The 22,451-nt window shown below is 36.7% G+C and overlaps 2 protein-coding genes across 2 annotated transcripts; both read right to left on the bottom strand.

Annotated features, from left to right (window-relative positions):
* Positions 1 to 4,949: 4,949 nt before the first annotated feature.
* Positions 4,950 to 5,888, bottom strand: LOC467784 (olfactory receptor 4F3/4F16/4F29-like). The gene has a single exon (XM_001144694.4). The coding sequence runs from the start codon at positions 5,886 to 5,888 to the stop codon at positions 4,950 to 4,952; it is 939 nt and encodes a 312-aa protein (XP_001144694.4).
* An 8,535-nt stretch (positions 5,889 to 14,423) lies between these two features.
* On the bottom strand, positions 14,424 to 22,451 carry OR4F15 (olfactory receptor family 4 subfamily F member 15). The gene is made up of 2 exons (XM_523178.5): positions 22,381 to 22,451; positions 14,424 to 16,467 (listed from the first exon to the last, which is right to left on the bottom strand). Exon 2 carries the CDS (start codon positions 16,428 to 16,430, stop codon positions 15,492 to 15,494), a length of 939 nt encoding a protein of 312 aa, XP_523178.3. The 5' UTR covers positions 16,431 to 16,467; positions 22,381 to 22,451; the 3' UTR covers positions 14,424 to 15,491.

Raw genomic sequence — 22,451 nt, 5'->3', positions numbered from 1 at the left:
TCAGGTAGTGTGATGCCTCCAACTTTATTTTTCTTTCTTAAGATTGCTTTGGCTATTTGGGGTCTTTTGTGGTTCCATACAAAATTGAGAATTTTAAATTTCTGTTTAAAATGCCATGGGAATGTTGACAGAGATTGCATTGAATCTGCTGTTAGTGTATAGAAATGCTACCGATTTTTGTATTTTGATTTTATACATGCAACTTTACTGAATTGATTTATTAGTCATTCTTTTTATTGCCAAACTTTGACTATTTACATCTAAAGTAATTACCAATAAATAAGAATTTACTATTTACAATTACTTAATGGTTTTATGGCTGTTTGTGGAGCCTTTGTTCCTTTATTTGTCCCTTGCTGCCTTCCTTTGTGATCTGATGCTTTTCTGTAGTGGTATGTTTTGATTCCTTTTTTTTTTTTTTTTTTTTTTAGATGGAGTCTGGCTCTGTTGCCCAGGCTGGAGTGCATTGGCACGATCTCTGCTCACTGCAAGCTCCGCCTCCCAGGTTCACGCCATTCTCCTGCCTCAGCCTCCCGAGTAGGTGGGACTACAGGCACCTGCCACCATGCCCAGCTAATTTTTTGTATTTTTTTAGTAGAGACGGGGTTTCTCCGTGTTAGTCAGGATGGTCTCGATCTCCTGACCTCGTGATCCCCCCGCCTCGGCCTCCCAAAGTGCTGGGATTGCAGGCGTGAGCCACCACACCCAGCCCCTCCTTTCTCTTTATCTTTTGCAAATCAACTATAGGTTCTGCTTTGTGTTTATCATAAAGTTATACTAGTCTATTTTAAGCTGATAACTTTAATCACATGCCTCAAGTTTGCTGGATGATTTCTAATCCATATGACATTTAAGTGCCTCCTCCAAAATGGATGACCTTTGATGGACATTTATACTGGAACATCTTCACTGAGTACAGGATTGCATTAACCAACCTAGCAGGCTGTTAGCACTTATCCAGGTGCTCAAATCAATTATTAATGCCTAAATCTCAGGTGATATACCATATTGATTTCTGTCTGATTTTTGTCTCATTAGTCTTTTTCAGCCTAACCATTGACTTCACTCATATGTCTTTTCCTCAGACCCCAGCAAATATTTAGAAAATCCTATAACTCTTTTAAACTATATTTTTCAGAGCAGGCTTTGTACTTCTCTATATAAGTTGTAGTGGGACCTAATTCTTGTTGTAGTCCTATGGGCAACTGGTCCAGATAAAGCCAATCAAAAATAAGTTTTTTTTAATGCAAGGAAAGGCTGATTTATTCAGACTTGGATGAAAGAGTAGCTCCACCAGCAGAAAGGGTAAGGCATTGGGAGATCAAGTGGCTGTGACATTTATTTGTAATGGAGATTATAGTGCCTTGCCTTGACCTGCATTTCATTCTATACAAACACAAGTGAAAACTTGAATAATAAGTCTATCTTTATTCTACATACAAGGAGGACTTCCAAAAGTTTGTGGAAAAAATGGAATTAAAAGATAGAAATATAAATATAAACTTTTATTTCTCACCATAAGCTCCATCAAGTTCAAGACACTTTTGTGAGCAATGATATCAGCCATTTAGTCCATCTCTACAGAACTGAGGGTCCTAAGAAATTGAACCATGTCAATGCAGATTTTTACACTATTAAATGAACAAGAAGTCTCATTTAGGGATTTTTTTTAAGATTAGGAAACAAAAAGAAGTCAGAAGAAGCCAAATCAGGACTTCAGTGTAGATGCCTAATGATTTCCCATCAAAACTCTCACAAAATTGCCCTTGTTTGATGAGAGGAATAAGCAGGAGGAGCTTTGCTTTGGTGGAGAAGAACTCTCTGGTAAAGCTTTCCTGGATGTTTTTCTGCTAAAGCTTTGGCTAACTTTCTCAAAACACTCTCATAATAAGCAAATGTTATTGTTCTTTGGCCCTTTAGAAAGTCAAAAAGCAAAATTCCTTGAGAATCCCCAAAGAAACTGTGGTCATTATCTTTGCTCTAACTGGCCCACTTTTGCTTTGACTGGACCACTTCCACTTCTTGGTAGCCATTGCTTTGATTGTGCTTTGTTTTCAGGATCATACTGGTAAAGCCATGCTTCATGTCCTATTACAATTCTTCAAAGAAATGTTTGAGGATATTGTTCCCACTTTTTTTAAATTTCCACAGAAAGCTCTGCTCTTCTCTGCTGTTGATCTAGATGCAACAGTTTTGGCACCTGTCGAGTAAAAAGTTTGCTCACCTTTTTCATTAAGAATTGTGTAAGCTAAACCAATTGAAATGTATATGGAGTTGGCTATTGTTTGTGCTGTTAATCAGTGGTCCTCTTCAATTGGGGTGTAAACAAGATTAATTTTTTTCCTCAAAAATTTATGTGAATGCCCTGCTGTTGCAAGCTTTATCTTCAACATAGAACATAGTCTTATCCCTTTTTAAAATGAGTTATACAATTTTAAACTGATAATTTCTTTGGGGAATTGTCTCCACAAACTTTCTGTAAAGCATCAATGATTTCACCACTTTTCTGCCCAAGCTTCACCATAAATTTGATGTTTGTTCTTGCTTCAATTTTAGAAGAAATCATGTTGCTCTGATATGAGCTCTTTTCAAACTGATGTCCTGTCCTTCCTAGTGCCTCAAACTAGATTCCTTTTAGACATGTTATCACAAGTTAGTATGAGTTTATTTTGGTGCAAAAAGAGTTTGAAACCCATGCATAGTTTTTTTCATAATAAGCACTTTCCATGAACTTGTAGAAGAACCCCTGTGTGATCAAAGTCCAGTACTCCTGAGATAAGGAAGTTATACAGGTACTCCTTAAATATGTGAGCCAGCTAATCCCAGAAATCATTTTGAGGTGCTCTTTCCTGGGGCTTTTCTGTGCGCAAATACTTATATCAGGGTCACACCAAGAAAAAGTACAATATTCAAATGGAGTAAACGAGGAAATTTAATTTCCAACAGTGCAAGCGATATTAAAGAAAACCAGCAAGGAATGGTTAAGTATCCAGGACTAGCTACAGCAGGAAGCCACTACTGTTTCTAATGCTAAGGGGCAGTGGTCATGGAGAATGTTGTGTGTGTGTGTGTGTGTGTGTGTGTGTGTGATGCGTTTGTGTCACTTTATTCATACCTTTATAGAGTGTTCAAATCATCTTAGTAAATGTTTTCTTTTTTCCTACTTTAAGAAAAACATTTACTTCCTTTAAGAAGATGTAAATAGAATAACTGTGGTGGTAAATGGTTATATTTTGAGTGCTCATGAGCTTTACTGGTTACTAAAATAATTATATATGTCAGACAATACTCAATTTTCCATCTTTGAGTTGACAAAGACTCTCCCCTTGACCAAAATTTAGTCAGACTCTTCTTATCCCACTTCCCGAATAAGCCTCAACCTTGGCCCGCTTCTCTACTGAACCTGCATAGCCCAGTTTTAGCAAGAATTCTGCTAAGACAGTTTAGAGAGAAACTTCCAGCCTTGATATCTGGTTACACCTTGATATCTGATCTAATTCCTCCTCTCCATCCTTGATATGTTCTTGCCTCCCTGCAGCCAGAATCCTATTAGGTCAGTTTAGCAAGAATTCTCCCTACCTTTGATGTCACTTTTTAAAATTTTCCACCCACAGAAACTACAACCTGCTCCATAGCCATAAATTCCCACTTGTTTTTGTTGTACTAGGAACTGAGCCCAAACTTTTACCAAGGTCTCTTTTCTACTATTATAATAATTCCTCAATATATGGTTCCTCAAAAACCAATTAATGTTTTTACCACATTAAATATTATCAGGTTTTAGTTTTCTTTAGCAAATACTCTCTATGAAATAAAAGTCAGTTTCTTTGGTTAAAGTCATAATTACTATGAGTGATTGAAACTAGAAGTAATAATAACCAAAAAATACGACAGGCTATGCAATGTAATAGGATCTGGTTTTGTTTATCAAGAGGGACAAAGGGGTAGATTCATTCTAAGATAAAATGTCTAGTTATTTCAATATGTGAAGAACAATAGGAAAAGACAAAAGCCAAAGGATACAGAAAGCTGTAGAAGTGTGAGGAAGTAAATTCTGTTTTGTTACATATATGTAACTACAAATAATGCTGCTGAATAGAAGCAATGATATATGTTAAAATTTTGGCAAAGTTTTTCACAGCGCAGCTTTCATGGATCTATTTTTTTTAATCTCAAGAATGCTTTATTGCCAAATATTACATTAAAGCAAGACTAGAATTTGGCTTTCGCTCTGTTTGACATAACAAATGTATTCTTTCTTCTTTAAAAAAAAAAAAACAGTAAATGTTATTCTTTGCCTTCTTTGTAAACGTCCTTGCCAGTAGATAAAAATTCTGTAGTACATAGGAATCACTTTTTGTGCTTTTTGCTGACTTTACATGCTCCATTGTTTTAAAAAACATAGTTGATTGCCTATGAAAGAGCAAAAGTTACTTCTACTAACTTTGTTTTAAAAATAGCTTTACTCTGATACATAGGTAACTATATTCTAATCATTTCTATTCGCATGTATCTGTACTACCTATACTACTGTTGTGGTTTGATTTGTGTTCACCAAATAGACATGTTAAAGTTCTAACACTGAGTACTGTCAATGTGCCCTTCTTTGCAAATGTTTGTCTTTGCAGATATAGTCAATTCAAGGTCATACTGAATTACAGTGGATGAAGGAGATATTTCTCCCTTTTCAGAAGGCCTTCAGATAGCCTTCCGTCTTACATATTTCTAATAATTACCCTTAGGAATTAAGCTCAAAAGTATAATATTTGGTTTCTAAATAATTTATACGTAACTCTTTTCTCTTTTCAGAAGCAAATTTCCCTCCCTCCTAAATGACAAACAAAATAGACCCAATATCCATGTGGATGATCAAATTAAGGTAGGACAAAGAGAAGCTTCAGCAATAAACTTCAATAGTTAATGAAGACACTCACAAAACAAGCCATGACTTAGGAGATCTTCCTGTGATTTACTAGTTGTCGGCATACTTTTCTCATTGCCACCTTCATTTCTCGATTCCTGAATGTGTAGATGATAGGATTTAAAACAGGAGTGAGAACTGCATCAAAGATGGCCAGAAACTTATCCAGGTGTGTGGAGGGAGATGGCCACGTACAGACGAAAATCAAAGGACCAAAGAACAAAACTACCACACTGACGTGAGCTGAAAGGATGGACAGAGCCTTGGATAAACCAGCTGAAGAGTGTTTCAGAACAGTGAGAATGATGACCACATAGGAAATGATCAGTATGAAGAAGGAGCCCAGAGAGATGAATCCACTGTTGGCTGTAACCATGAACTCCAGTCGGTAGCTCTCTGTGCAGGCAAGTTTGATGAGCCGAGGAAGGTCACAGTAAAAGCTGTCCAATACATTAGGACCACAGAAGGGCAAGTTTACTACAAAAACCAATTGAACTACAGAGTGGATAAGGCCGGTCATCCAGGCAGCCACTAAGAAGAACATGCACATTCTTGGGCTCATAATGGTCAGGTACTGGAGGGGCTTACATATGGCCACATATCTGTCAAAGGCCATGGCTATGAGCAGCACCATCTCCACACCGCCAATGACGTGGATGAAGAAGATTTGAGCGATGCAGCCTCCAAAGGAGATGACTTCGTGCTTTCTGAACAGGTCATAAATCATCTTGGGAGAAGTGACAGAGGAAACACCCAGGTCAATGAAGGAGAGGTTGGCTAACAGAAAATACATGGGGGAGTGCAAGTGAGGGTCAGAAGTCACAGTGAGCAAAATGAGAGAGTTTCCCATCATACTGGCCATGTAAAACATGGAGGAGAACACAAGGAGGAGAAGTCGGATCTCCCAGGAATTGGTGAGTCCAAGGAACACAAACTCTGACACCATGGAGTGATTTGCCCCAACCATTGGCTTTGTTAGCAGTGATAGCTAGAGAACAACAGCCAAAAATGTAAATTATAATCATATTAATGAACGAGAAGGAAAGAAGTCAAAGTTATAAAAGTCTATTTCCACTTTAGCGTTAAAACTAACCTAATGACCAACAGGTATATAAAAATCTTATCACTAATCATTAAGGATATAGATTAAAATGACAATGAGACCTTATCTCAGGCCTGTCAGAATAGCTATTACCAAAAAGACAACAGGTAACAAGTCTTGACAAGGCTGTGAAGTGAAGGAACTCTTGTACACTGTTGTTGGGAATGTAATTTGTTTAGCCATTATGAAACAAACTATGGAGTTTCCAAAAAAAAAGAACTGCCATATAATCTAGAAATCTTATTCTAGGTGTATATTCAGAGGAATTGAAATACATACCTCAAGGAAACATCTGTACGCCTATGTTCATCACAGCATTATTCAAAATAGCTAAGATGCAGTGTTCGTTGACACATAAGTGGATGGAGAAAATGTGTGTTTGTGTGTGTGTGTGTGTACCTATACAATCGAATACTCTTCCGCCTTACCAAAAAAAAAGGGAAATTCTGTCATTTGCAACAACATGGATGAACCTGGAGGACATTATGCTAATTGAAGTAAGACAGACACAGAATTACAAATACTGTAAAATCTCACTTATATGTGGAATCTACATAAGTCAAACTCATAGAACTAGAGATTAGAATTAGCAGCTGACAAGGGTTGATGAAGCGGGTAGAGAATGACATGTTACGCACCAGTACCGTGTTTCAGTTAAACAAGACAAATAAATTCTGGAGGCTTCTTGTGAAGCGTGGTAACTACAGTTGATAAAAATGTACTTCATACTTAAAATTTCTAGGAGAATAGATCTTCAATGTTTTTACCACAAAGAAATAAGTGTAGGAGATGAATATGTTAATTAGCTTGATTTATTTCATACATATACATGTATCAAAGTATCACATTGTTCACCATATATATAATTTTTATTTGTTAACTACACTTTAATAAAACTTGCAGAGAGTTGAGAGAAGAATCTAATATCCTGATAGGTTCTGAAATTGTGTTAACACGGTGTGACAACCAAGTGTGAAGGAGAAAACCTTCTCTGCTTTAATATCCCTCTGCTTCTCCCAGAGTAGTGGCCGTGATGTTCCTCGTGAAATACAAGACTGGTCAACATGGGTAACAGGAATTTGACCCCAAATTCTTTTAATTTTTGCTTCAAGACTAATATAGCCTGGCTCTAGTCACACAGAACTATTTACGTTTTCTCAACTATTACATCCATTTCCAAGACCACAGCCATATTCTGGCAAAAACGTTCCTCACTCCCCACATCTGGAAAGTATTTCAAGGTTTAAGAAATGTTTACCATAGCTGTGAGGTCTTGCTTTATATCACAGGTACTCATTTTACTATCCCTTATGTTGTAGTAAACTGCGTACAAGTCTAACTCACCAAGTTGACATGTCTGAAAGGCAGGGATTAGTACTTATTCACATTGGGATTCTCTGAAGCAACAAAAAAGTGGTCTACAGAGAAGAGTAGGTCCACAAACTGTTACGGGTTTGTATTATGTTAGATACTGAAATTCAGAGTGTTTAGAAATGTCTCTAATAATTTAACATTACAGCAAAATCCAAGTGTTTGATTTTGTATTCTACCAAAGTAGAAGTCCAAGAAGCACTGCGGGAAAAAATATGTAACTAAAATAATTTGAGAAGATAATTGGAGAATCACTGCCCTAGTAGCACATGATCTAAAAAGCTTAAACTACAAAGAGCATTTTGGTACAGTGGGAAGCATTTTGTTCAAACCTCTATACAAAGATTTATCACATTTTATTGTAATTTCAGTTTTATTTAGAGAAGCAACCTAGCATGTTGGAAAGAATATGGGCTTCAGAAACAAAGATTTATATAATTTTTCAGCTACTTACAAGTTGGTATTGGGCAAGTTGTTTAAATTTCTGAGTCTCAGTCTACCAAATTGCAATTAATGATACTAACTTTACAAGGTAAATTGTGAGGATCAAATAAAGTTTTATAACCATGTGCCCAGTCAAATTAACTTTTATATACATAAATGCAACAAAGTTAGCACCTTTCTGTTTCCAAGATTCAACAAACTCAATACCTTTTATTTACACTTAGAATGTTTTCTCACAGTGATTCCTAAAAAAAATTTTATTTATAAGCATTCTCTAAATCCTTCTTCATTCTACCTACAGTTCAAAGACATAAGTAATACAAACACTGTAATTCTAAATCATATAAGAGACCAGTAAAACTAAATCAAGCTCCTGGTGGTTTATGTATTATTTTATTTTTAAACTTTTCACATCACATTTTTAAATGACGTTGCATTGGAAATTATTTACTAAGCTTTGGGTCTTTTGGTCTCCATGTCTTTCATTTCTAATAAAGTGTCTATGAGACTCTTCCATCTTGCAAACTTGACAAATTCTTAAGAAATATGCTTCCCTTGTTATGGAAGAGGATCAGTTTATACTCATCTCTTTTGAAAAGAAAATTGAGAGAAAAATATAATCACCTATGTTTTTCTATCTTCATGTGTCAATTTTTCTTGCCTATTTATCACATGACAAAGGATGAGAATCATTCGCATAATCACAGAGAGTGATTAATTGCAACCTGTGCTGAATTTAAAATATTGCAAAATCAGACTTTTTCTAATGTCTTCCACCTTTCCTTAGGCACAGTGTAATCCTAGCTCAAAAGCCAATGCCAATTAACTTCTTCTAAAATGTCAATAAACTTTTCACAATTATTCTCTCATTTTAGTCAATTCCTTATCCTGGACCCTATCTACTTTGCTTTAGAATATGACTTGTGTGCATAGCAATTCCCACAACAGAACCTTATCTAAAACTAAAGCCAATATCCCGTTGTTAAATTTATTTGCATCCTTCCACTTTACCTGTATAGAGAGAACAACATGTTCAGGTACTCTGGGAGTTTCCTGTGTTCTCTAACGTGAAGTGCCAGATAATACCCTACCACAGGAAACAGAGGGCTAATTACATATACCTCAAGAGGACAGTGACCAAGTGATACTGCAAAAACATGATAGTTTAAAGGAGCTTATGGGTCATGGGCTTTGCCACTAGAGAGCTATTTGCTTGGATCAGTGCAACCAAAAGACACAAAAGTTCATAATAAGACACTAGAGAAAAAGAGGGAAACAAAAGTGGAATATTTTTGTTTAATATATTTGTGCTGTTTTGTTGGCAATAGTGATAACTACTCATTATAATTAATCCCTGAAAATAAGTAAATATTAACTCAAAAAATTAACTAATCATTTTATCATCTCCAGAAAAGCCACTGTGCCAAATTTTTATTACAGTTTAAATGGTAGAAGAATGTACACAGCACTTCATTTTTACATAGTCATATGCTGTGTAGTTATGGATATGTACCAAGATTTAGCTGTACAGAAATTCATTCCAGTGTTTAGAGCTTAATAGTAAATGAAACAACTAAAACATCCAGCAGTTGATGATAAATTTAAAAGAGTATTCTACACCCATACAATCAAATTCTCTAAAGCCACTGTAAAGCAAGTTTGATATCTATACAGTTAAAGACAACCATGACACACCATTGAGTGAAACAGTGGATGCCAATACAGCACACACTATGCCGCTGTGCATACAAATTGGAAGAAGTAGACAATAAACTTTTTGCAATAAGCACTTTTGACAGTGAGATTGTTGTGCAAGAAAACAAGGTATTTTTACTTTCAATTTTGTACACTTGTGTCAGTCAGGATCCTGCCAGGACAAGAGATGCCACACTCAAGTTAGGTAACTGAAGAAGAGCTTAATAAAGGCACAAAACTGGGTGGAGAAGGGTCAAGAGGGACACTGGAGAGACAAATGGAAACTGGGCTATTGTTGTCTGAACCCAGTCATTTTTTATGCAGGGGACAAACAGGGCAGGACAAATAACATCAGGGCAGAAGAAAGTTGGCAAAATAGAAGAAATAAGTTGTTATATCTTTGCAGAGTAATCTAAACCCAAAATGGTAGCCTCCGCCAGTGTATTTCACATGAATTAGTTAGTGGGAATGGAGGGGAAGAAAAAGGTGATTCACATAAAACATGGCTGTTGAAATCCTCTTTCCTGTAGCTCACCATGAGGACTATTTTGATAACAGCCATTTCATTGCTTCATTAGATGAGCAGATTCTGGGTGGTGCAGTATGTGAGGAGGCCAGTAGATCGTGCTAACTCTCATACCTCCATATCTTTAATGTGGTGTAATATGACATCTTGTGGAATTACATGTCATGTGTTAATTACTCCGTAATCTTTAGAAAAAGATTGCTTAAGCCCCTGAAGCTTTGTGTTGTAATTATCCAACTGGTGCTTGCTATGAAACTCATTTTTTCTCTTTTCACCACCAATTTTTCTAATCCCTGGGTATGCCAGGTAGTATGGCCAAAGAAGTAAGGCTATCTGCACAAAGTCTAGATCTTTTACAGCAAAACCTTTTTCATATTTGTGCCCTGCTCAAAGCTGACAGACTTTCATGGCTTTCAGCATATGAGTTGTGGTAGTGTTCCTGATTATAGCCTATGCTTCCTCCAGAAATGGAAGAAATCTACCAGGTATAGTTCTTTCTTATTAGTGACAGAAGGTGCAAGATGCAATAATTTTCCTTTGATTAAAAGAACAAACCTGGAGGCATCACATTACCAGACTTCAAATTATACTACAAGGCGATAGTTACCAAAACAGTATGGTGCTTATATACAAGTAGGCATGTCGACCAATGGAACTGAATAAAGAACCCAGAAATAAAGTCAAATATGTACAGCCAACTGATCTTTGACAAAGCATACAAAAACATAAATTAGGGAATGGACACCCTATTCAATAAATGGTTCTGAGAAAACTGGCAAGCCACATGTAGATGAATGAAACTGGATCTGTGTCTCTCGCCTTATAAAAAATCAACTCAAGGTGAATCAAAGACTAAAATATAAGACCTGAAACTATAAAAATTCTAGAAGACAACATCAGAAAAACTTTTCTAGACATCAGCCTAGACAAAGAATTCATGACTCAGACTTCAAAATCTAATGCGACAAGAACAAAAATAAATAGGACCTAGTTAAACTAAAAAGCTTCTACACAGCAAAAGAAATAATAATCAGAGTGAACAGACAACCTACAGAATGGGAGAAAATATTTGCAACCTATGCATCTGACAAAAGACTAGTATCCACAATCTACAAGAAACTCAAATCAGCAGAAACTAAAATAATCCCATCAAAAAATGGGCAAAGCACATGAATAGATATTTCTCAAAAAAAAGATATACAAATCGCCAACAAATACATGGAAAATGCTCAACATTACTAATCATCAGGGAAATGAAAATCAAAACCACGAGACACCACCTTACTCTTGCAAGAATGGCCATTATTAAAAAGTCAAAAAACAATAGATGTTGGCACGGTTGTGGGGGAAAGGGAAGACTTACACACTGCTGGTGAGAATGTAAATCAGTACAACCTCTGTGGAAAACAGTAAGGAAATTCCTTAAAATGCTGAAAGTAGATCTAACATTTGATCCAGCAATCGCATTACTGGGTATCTACCCAAAGGAAAATAAGTCATTATATGAAAAAGATACTTGCACATGTATATTGATAGCAGCAGAATTCGTAATTGCAAAGATGTGGAAAACCAACCTAAGCCCCCATCGACTCATGAGTGGATAAAAAATATATATACCATGGAAAACTACTCCGCCATTAAAAGGAATGAAGTAATGTCTTTTGCGGCAACCTGGATGAAGCTAGAGGCCATTATTCTAAGTGAAGTAACACAGGAGTGGAAAACCAAATCTTTATGTTCTCACTTATAAGTGGTAGCTAAGCTATGAGTAAACAAAGTCAGACAGGGTGATATAATAGACTTTAGAAAATCAGAAGTGGGAGTGTGGGAGGGAGGCTAGGGGTAAAAAACTACACGTTAGGTACAATGCACACTACTCAGGTGATGGGTGCACAAAGATATCAGAATTCACCACTATATAATTCATCCATATAACAAAAAAAACCCCTTGTACCCCAAAACTTACTTGAAATAAAAAAAATTTTAAAGAAGGAAAAAACATTTTCCTTTGCTTTGAAAAGGACCTCCTAGCATGGACTGGGCCATCAAACTCAAAATTTTAATGATGTGACAATTTCACAGTTCTCTATAGAGTTTATTCCTTCTCTTGAGAGCATATGTGTGCTACTAAAGTATCTAATACTTGCCACTTCTTCATCTGGTTTGACAGCATAGTGTTATTAATATAATCGACCATTATGACAATCTATAAAATATCCAAACGGTTCAAGTCTCTTCAGGCTATTTTATGGTACAGTAAGACAGCAAACGTATATGTTGTCCATTCCAAGTGAATGCTGTTTCTAATTCTACTTTGTGAAAGAGATGGAAGAGAAAATTTACCAGATCAATGATCACATATTATATACCCAGGTCTATGTTAATCTGCTCTAGCAAAGGTACCACCTTTGGCACAGCAGCTGCAATTTAGATTACTACTGGGATAAGTTTACAATAGTCCATTGGCATTCTCCAGGAAGTGACTAGCTTTCATAGGTGACACACTGGTGAATTAAATGGAGATAGAATGGGAACTATTTCTGTATCTCTGGGATATTTTTACCCCTTCATAATGAAGTATAATTTTTGAAATACTATTTTAGGCTGGGCATGGCAGCTCACACCTGTAATCCCAGCACGTTGGGAGGCCAAGGCATGTGGATGACTTGAGGTCAGGGGTTCAAGACCAGCCTCATCAGCATGGTGAAAATCTGTCTCTAATAAGAATACAAAAATTAGTTGGGTGTGGCGGCATGCGCCTGTAATTCCAGCTACTTGGGAGGCTGAGCCAGGAGAATCGCTTGAGCCCAGGAGGTGGAGGCTGCAGGTCGTGCCCCTGCACTCCAGCCTAGGCAACAGAGCGAGACCCTGTCTCAAAAAAAGAAGAAAAAGAAAAATACTATTTTATACTGGGGGATAGGACAGTTTTGGTGACTTCCCTACCATAATAACTGTAACCCACAGGACAAGGAACAAGTGTGGAGTTGTACAAACTACCAAGTATATCTTTTCCAATTATACATTGAGGAAATGATGTAAGGATCACTGGGAGGTTGTCATTTGGTGAACCCAACATGCACCTGATCTGAACTAGGACTCTACATACTACCAAATGCGTCCACTCAAAACAGCAGTGATGACCCTTCAGGAATCTGGGAGTAAATGTCAACTCTGAGTCCAACAGTCCTTTAAATATTGTGATATTCCTTATTTTTCCTGGTGTTTAATTGTACAAATAAATGGTCATAGGTAAGTTTGAGCAAAGTACTGGTAGATCATTACTATGTGTATGTGTACTTAGAGTTGTTGCACAGTCCTTCCTTCTACCATTTATTAAATCAGCCATGGTGATGCTATGTCCTCCCACCCCCTCCAAGAAAGGTAGAGTTAGGAATTATTTAATATCTTCTGGAGACTTTAGACATTTTCCTCTATATCAGAGAAATTCTGGCATTTCAACTTCCCTGATTGTAGTGACAGCCTACAACAAAACGGCTGAATGGGTATACATATACATATACAAAAAATTTTTGTAAATTAATTGACCCCATAAATGCTGGGTTTGGTGGTAATGACGTCACCCAGTAGAGGGCCCACAAATAGGGACTGCTTTTAAGTAAAGGAGCTATTCTGATACGTTTTATTGCCAGGGATACACTGTAGTGCACTGGTTTTGAGAACCAACTCTGAATTCAAACTAGCAGACTTTGCGTCCACACTTACTACTTCATAACCTTGATGATATTTAGCAACTCTGTGCCCCAGACACCTCCTCTCTAAAATGGGGATAGTGAGATAATGAATCTGCATCATAAGATTCAAATAAAGCACCTAGAACAGTACCTAGACAATTAGAAGCACTGGATAGGTAACATCAATTATTATCTCCCCTAGGACACAAACGATGAGAGATGATCAGAGCTTCATTACCTCACGATGGAAACCTCAATTAATAGGTTTGTTTCTATATTTTAGTAACCATGTTAGATTAAAAGCCACAGAATTTTGGGAAACAGAATTTTCACACATCTTTTATAAATCTTTCAATTTTTTGCTAAATATTTGAAATTTATCCTTCTGAGAAAGAGGCAAAAATATCTTAGTGTAACTTATGTAATTCACCAATCACATTTTTGTTTCCCAAGAGAAGAAACATCATCCGCTGTAAGTAATGGAATGAACTTCAAACCTATAAAATAGAATTGAATCAAGGGTCTCTGTGAATACTACCATAGACAAAAGAACACTGTTTAATAATAAAGTTCAAGAATTGTTTTCATAATTAAAGGAATGATTTAAAATTCAGCTTTGGTAGGACTTGAACAAGAAATATGTGGTGGTGGTAGAAGTAGGGAAGGATTCAGAAATGATAAAGATGGAAGAGTGGAATATGAACATCAAATCAAAAACAAAATTGATCTGAAAGTGAAAGGGCACTGACCTAGCAATCAGAGTCATGGTTTCTGGTGCCTGGCTCTCTTTGATGGTTTCCAGCTATGTGCCTTTGGGCAAACTAGTCACTGCTCAATTCTTGGATTTTAGTACGTGTAATTTGAGGGGATTGGAACAGATGGTGTTGGTAATCCACTCTAACTTTAAATTTGAATATTCTAAATATAGGACTAACAATTTTGTAGATGGCCAAAGAAGCCTGATAAGGTGGCATAAATATGTAGAGACTGGAGCAATAGAAAGCAAACACTTTAGGAACAAAAAGAATTAAAATCAAGAGAGTTAGATACTAAACAGGCCAGGCGCGGTGGCTCATGCCTGTAATCCCAGCACTTTGGGAGGCCGAGGCAGGTGGATCACTAGAGGTCAGGGGTTCCAGACCAGCCTGGCCAACATGGTGAAACTCCATCTCTACTAAAAATACAAAAATTAGCCAGGGGTTGTGATGGGTGCCTGTAATCCCAGCCCTCAGGAGGCTGAGGCAGGAGAATTGCTCGAACCCTTGAACCGGAGAGGCAGAGGTTGCAGTGAGCTGAAATCATGCCATTGCACTCTAGCCTGGGTGACAGAGCGAGACTCCAACTCAAATAACTAACTAACTAAATAAATAAATAAATAGGAGTTAGGTGGTAAACAGATTGAATGTGTAGTTTGTCTATCAATAGAATAATCTGTCCAGTAGAAAAAATAAAAGACATAGTATTGTTATTTGTTCAATTACATGGCACTCACCTAGAACAAGGTCTTTCAAAGTGGTAGGTTACAAAAGACATTAAGATTTAATATTTAGCACTTTGATGCACACTGTGCCAAAGGATAACATCACTTCTAATTTAATGGTGAAATTGTTACCATGATTTCATAAATTTTCAGGCATATAATATGGCCTGAGTCTTCAGTATTTCTCTGAAATTGCAGTTTCTTTTATGCAATCAGCATGAGGAGTAATCCATAGTTACACATCTTGACAGCCAAGCCATTTACAAAATCTTTGTAAAATGCACAAGACGACTGCATAGTCTCCTCATTGCCACTTTCATGTCTTTGTTCCTGAATGTGTAGATAACTGGATTCAGAAAAGGAGTAATAAATGCATCAAAAATAGCAAGATATTTATCCAGGTGTGATGTGGGAGAAGGCCATGTGTAGAAAAACATCAGTGGCCCAAAGAACAAGATGACCACAGTGACATGAGCTGACAGGGTAGAGAGGGCCTTGGCTAGACCACCAGAAGAATGTTTCCAAACAGTGAACAGAATGAAGATGTAGGAAATTACCAGCAAGACAAAGGAGCCCACAGAAATGAGTCCACTATTGACAGTGACCATGAACTCCAGTTCTTGGGTGTTGGTACAGGCAAGTCTGAGGAGCCGAGGGAGATCACAGTAAAAACTGTCAAAGATATTAGGACCACAAAAAGGTAAATCTACCACAAAAACTAATTGGACCAATGAGTGGATAAGGCCAATGATAGAGGAAGTGGCTAAAAAGTATAGACACATTCTTGGGCTCATGATGGTCAGGTAGTGGAGAGGTTTACATATGGCCATGTATCTGTCAAAGGCCATGGCTATGAGCAGCACCATCTCAGTGCCCCCAAGAGCATGGCTAAAGAAGATCTGAGTAATACATCCCCAAAAGGAGATGGCCTTGTGCTTCTTGAAAATATCACAAATCATCTTAGGGGCTGTAATTGAGCAAAATGCCATATCAATGATTGAGAGGTTACCCAGGAGGAAATACATGGGGGAGTGCAGATGAGCATCCATGGTTACAGTGAATACAATGACAAGGTTTCCCATCATGCTCGCAAAGTAGAACAACAAAGAGAAAACAAAAAGCAGAAGCTGAATCTCCCGTGAGTTGGTGAGTCCCATGAATACAAATTCTGATACCACAGAGTGATTCATTCCATTCATTGCCTCAGACTCCAAGATCAGTTTTCATGTTACTTACCTGAAGGAAGAAAGAAAATGAGAAAGAATTACCTAGGCAAGTATTCATGTTCAAGAAAGAAAGCCTCCAGCCATGAAAATAAGTATCATATTAACATCTTACACAGCCAAATAACCCTCATCACATGCATCTTGGACTTCCACTTAGAGGGGTCAGCTGGCTGCTATTTGGCATTATGGTTTTCAAAACTACTACTACTAAATTAATTCCATCCTTAGACCTAGCTCTCCTCTGCTTTTGTGTTACATGAATATTTCCTATTTGATCCTTCCCAGGATGTTCTATTTGGGTGAGATATCAGGTCATCTTTAAATACTTTTCACTATGCTTTCTTATCAATGGATATGATTTCAGCCAGTCACATGAGCCACCTAACAATTACTAATGCACAGCATACAGCTTTCAAAGTCTCTGTTCTATTATTTATATTGCTTGATTAGACTTTAGAAGTTTCCCTTCCTTTTTTAAATTTCAAAATTTCTTTTATTCTATTCTCCAGTTCACAAAATCTAATTCTCAAAATCCCAGCCAAATTCTCACTTATGTGTGAAATCTTCCCAATGTGCCCCAGACTCTGTATTCTCATCGCACCATTAGCATTTATTTTACTCTGCTTCTCACAGTTATATAAATGTCCATTTCTCCAATTAAAATGTAGCCTCTTGGGTATAGAAGCCGTGACTGATCCACAACGGTAGCTCCCACCATCATCACAATCACCACTTGTGACCAACACAATCAGTCACATAATAAGTGTTTCACACTTGTTGAATGAAGGCGTAAATTAATGAGACTGAAGAATGACACTGGAGTCAAGAGAGTACCTCATAATTCAGTAAGGTTTATGTTAATAGTATATGAACAGCATGCCAGTCAGGAATTATCACAGTATCCCTATTTCAATCCTGTACTTATTTAACCACTCAAAGAAACATTTGCATAAGATGTCATAAAAATAAATATGGGGTCTTATTATTCATTTTAAATAGTCAATAAAAGGCTTCTAATATGGTTCAAAATGGAAGAAACCACTTCATTTTATAAATGATTTTTAACCTCAATTTTTATATAAAATATGTAATGAGCTGAAACAAATAATCTCCTCTAATGTAGATAATACACCTCTAGAGGATACCATAAGATAAAAACCATGTCACATAAAGGCAGTCTCTCTTTTTTATCAAAATACATTTGGAGTGAATAAAAGTGACAGAAATAAAATATTGACTGAAAAGAGCCAGACAGTGTCTGTATCTGCACTCTGGAAGAAGATGATGATTGAGTAACGGAGATTAAGTCCAGAAAATAAACTAAAGAATGGTGGCCAGGTCCCAGCATGGGGAGGTGTGACAATATTACGATTCTTTGAGGATGAAGAACAACTGCCAGAAATAAACCATTAGAGTTTCATTGTTCAATGAAGTGTTCCTGATTTAGTCCAACATTTATGTTTTATAAATAATTCATAAAGAAAGAAATATAGGAAGCAATCTACTCAGCCTCACAAAGGTAATTGGTGGGAAAATTTATACTGGGACCAAGAACTTTTTACTCCCATTCAAAGTTCTTTACAGTAAATACTTGTTACATTAGTTTACTATTGCTGTTGTAACAAGCTACTACAAATCTAGTGGCTTACCACACACACACACACACACACGTTATATTCTTACTGTTCTAAAGTAAAGAAGCCTAAGATGAGTTTTCAGAGCTAAAATCAATAAAATGGGTTTTCAGAGCTAAAATCAAGGTGTCAACAGAGCTGCATTCCTCCTGGAGCTTCTAGAAAAGAATCCGTTTCTTGCCTTTTCCAGCTTCTAGAGGATGCCTCCATCCCTTGCTTGGCTCATGACGTTCTGCCTCTTAAAAGTGCATCACTCCAACCTCAACTTCTGTCATCGCATCTCCTCTGACTCTTCCTCTTATAAGGACCCTTGTAATTCATTGGGAAGTTCCAGATAATCCAAGTAAATCAAGATTCTTAAATTATTCATATCTGTACCTTTTTGCCAGATCCAGGAATTAAGACATGAACATTTTTGAAGGCCATTATTCTATACAGCACAGCTTTCTTACTGTGAACAGGTGTTTTAGGGGGAAAAGGAAAATCTTAAAGTAATGAATCTGACAGAGGGATTTCAAGTAGCCTGTCAGGAAGGTGGAAGAGATATTGAGGGAATGGGGACAGATGGTGCATCCTGACTTTTGCTCTGTAACTACACATTAGTGACTTCTGACTCCAGTTACATGTAGGACCAAGCATGGCCACTAATGACTATCAATAAGGAAACAATGATCATTAGTCAACCAACATGTTCTTTAATAAGTAGTTATTCTAGGTATATAATTATCTCCTGAGTGGTTCCCCGAATGATTTTTGTTCATTAATTCAAAAAATATCTTCAGTGCCCAGGATTCCAGATACAATTCCAGAGGTTGGGCATATAGCATTGACAAGAATTCTTGCTTTTGTGGAATCCATATTCACCACAGCAAATGCAATTTTGGTGTCACATACAGATTTTCATTCTACAGAAAGGGTAAGAACATTTGAAGAAAGTCTATAATTTATCAACTACCTGGGGAGTCTCACTCTATTTCTAATTTCTACTTTCAGGAGATCTGTTTTCTGACTTCTTCCTTTATCTGAATTCTTACCACTGTAACTTCTATTACACTATTTTCCAGTGGGTTTTATCCAATAAATACGACTGGTTTTATCTCCATATATATATATATATATATATATATATATATATATATATATATATATATAACTGGTGGGGTCATGTTTCACATACCATGATTCTTTGTATTGACTGTAAAGCAACTCAAAAACAATGCTGGGGAGATTTCTTGGCTTATTCACTCATTCATTCGACAAGTATTTATGCTGTATCTATCAAGTGCCTAACAATGCACTAAACCTTAGAGATGATATAAAGGTGAAAATATATACATTATGTTTAATAAGAAATTGAACATAGATAAAATGAGAATCTAAGGTTATCAGAGCAATTTTAAGTAAGAGTTGTGCAAACCATTCTGTGATTTACATCTAAATCCTCATGACCTGAACTATAAACTGACAAACACTTGTCTAGAAATGGGCAACAAAGACAAAAATAAATCCTTCTGATCACTAAGAGAAAAAATAGCCTTCTAGCAAAGATGCTATTAAGGCTTCCATGAAGTAGGAATAATAAAAATATGCTGTGAAGTAGAAATATATGTGGTGCTTCCTCCAAACTGAAATTTGAACAGCAAAAACTGACAACTCAGAATAACAAAAGAAATAGTGGTAAACTTCACTTTTAATGAATTTACAAGGAAAAGACAAAACTAAAAGAGGGTTATTAGGTCATTCAAAAAATATGAGATTCTGTGTAAAGTTTACTCAAAGACAGAGCCTACACAGAGGGCAAGGTGGATTTTTTTAAGTTAAATACATTTTTTAAATCAGAAAGGAAAGAGATGAGAAAAAAAGAAAAGGGGAAATTGAATTATTGAATTCAACAGGAGACTAAGATGGTTCATTAAGTGGAAAATTGTGATAAAGGGGAAGAAATAGCAAAGTAGGAGTTTGTGTAGATGTGCAATATTAAAAGCTCCAGTGCCCCAAAATATTTCCTTTAACATTAGAGCTGCTTTCTTTTAGGTTAACAAACTGCAGCATTAGAGTTGTTTTCCTTTAGGTTAACATACTGAAGTCCCTTGTTTTGCTTACGTTGCTACAGGAAGGATACTCCATTGAGCATTGCAGACAAACAAAAAAAAATAACAGCTGGCTTTCCTTAGTGGAGATCGCATGCATGCAAGACATGAGACTCTTAATGATGAAGAAATAAGTGATCCATTTTTAAGCTGAGTCATTACCCAAGAAGGATTATCAAGGGCTGGTTGCTTCAGGAGACAGACTAATAGCTGAAGGGCTGGGTAGGAGAATAAGAGTCGCAGGAATGAAGCCAGAACTGAGTAGAAGAATAAATTGAGCTAAACACAAAATTTACCTACTTCACAATCCCTCATAAAGCAAAGATGAGAAAATAATACAAAGAGCAAATGGCAGCAGATCTAAAAATTTACTCAGCTTTTGTCCTCTTGTCTTCACATTTCTTAAGTATTAAGTATTCATCTTTGGGTCGCTGAATGGCTTCCAGGATGACACATTGGGTTATAAGTGTTTGATTATTTTGATGCATCCCAAACCCTCCATGGAAAGAATGTGTTCTCTCCTAAGGCCATTGCCATTAGGAGATATCCTGCTTTGAGTTCCCTAGTTCTGGCCTGGCTATTTCTCTCAATAATTACAATGACATGAATTATAGTTATCATCTATTTACAATAAACAATTGTGATAGTGTGACAAATACAGATAGTCTAGCATTTGATGGAATCATTTAAATTTAAATTCACCTAACTGGAATTGCATGGGATCGGAATTGGGCAACTTCTTAGAATAGATTTATGATCACTACATTTTAAAATTTTCTTAAAAAGATGTTCATTATTCTCAATTAATAAACTCAATGAGCTGGAAAAGATCTGAGACTACGTTCTGAACCAGTTCCTTTATTTACCCATTCAGGAAATGTCAGTTTTTCCCTCAGTTTTCAAGGTTCAAAAATATATTTCTTAGCTATTATGAACAGGTATCATGTCTTTTTTTTTTTTTTTTGAAACAGATTCTCACTCTGTCACCCAGGCTGGATTGCAGTGGCACAATCTTGGTTCACTGCAACCTCCGCCTCCTAGGTTTAAGCGATTCTCTAGCCTCAGCCTCCCGAGTAGCTGGGTTTACATTCATGCACCACCACATCTGGCTAATTTTTGTGTTTTTAATAGAGATGAGGTTTCACCATGTTGGCCAGGCTGGTCTCGAACTCCTGCACTCAACTGATCTGTCCACCTCGGCCTCCCAAAGTGCTGGGATTACAGGTGATGAGCCACCATGCCCGGCTATGTCCTGCTTCTCATTAACATAAAAGTCCAAATGTTCTCTTACAAAAAGGAAATCTCCATCCTTTCAACTAAGCTGATATCCACTTAATTCATCCCCTGTGGATATAAAGAAGTTGTCAGGTACTCTGTCAGATAAGTGCTTAATATCCTTGATGTTGGTAAAAGCAAATAAAGATCACTCATCTGTACCCTCTAGTTTTATTCACCTACATTTGCTTCAGCCTTCCTCAAAGGATCCATCTTCCACCTCTTTATCTTGTCACTTTTGTCTAATCACTCCATTTCACTACCTAAACTTCTCATTATATAGACCTAAAAATTTATCATAAATGTTTTGAAAACATGAACAAGTATAGGAGGATTCATTGCAGGTTGTTAAACATTACACATTTAGTTTCCTACTTTTTTTTCTCCATTCTTCAATCAACTAATTTTAACAGACGCTACATTTTTTTAGTTCAGGGTGAGTTAAAAACCCAGATGTTTTTCTTCCAAATGTTTTCAACTATTCCTTCTCCATCTTGAGTCCATGAAACTGGAATTTCATCTTTTAAAGCTTCACTTATGACTAGTATCTGATGAACTTTCTCCTTTTTATATCTTGGGTCTTCTCTAGAAATAGAAGTAAACAACAAGCTTGTTAGGAAGACAACAAGCATGTTTGTCTTCATTTTCAGGGCTAACAGATTTCCCCAAAAGTCTCTGGATACCACAAACAACTTTACATGCATCCTAGTCCTGCCCTGAACCAAGCCACAGTGCAGACTCCAGACTCTGTAGTGTACTCCTTTGCACCTTTGGATCTCCAAGTCATTTCTAAGTTTTAGTTAAAAACTAAGGTTAATTCTTGTTCTCCCTTTCCAGGTAATTCATATTTATGCCTTTGCTGTGATCACCATTTCCCCACCACAACCACCTGTTTCTTTCTGCCCCAGGCTAACAAACTGTTACCTGAGTCTTTCTTGCAGCTGAAGTTTATCTAGTTTATCGTGCTCCCGTTGTGAACTTCATGCCATCCTTAC

The sequence above is a fragment of the Pan troglodytes genome, chromosome 16, assembly GCF_028858775.2.
Source record: "Pan troglodytes isolate AG18354 chromosome 16, NHGRI_mPanTro3-v2.0_pri, whole genome shotgun sequence".
NCBI classification, from domain to species: domain Eukaryota; kingdom Metazoa; phylum Chordata; class Mammalia; order Primates; family Hominidae; genus Pan; species Pan troglodytes.
The sequence above is the reverse complement of the archived record's forward strand: the minus strand, read 5'-3'. Positions and strand labels throughout refer to the sequence as shown.

Coding starts and splice junctions, on each gene's coding strand:
- OR4F15 (XM_523178.5), bottom strand. CDS start 16,430: ATGAATGGAATGAATCACTCTGTGGTATCAGAATTTGTATTCATGGGA.
- LOC467784 (XM_001144694.4), bottom strand. CDS start 5,888: ATGGTTGGGGCAAATCACTCCATGGTGTCAGAGTTTGTGTTCCTTGGA.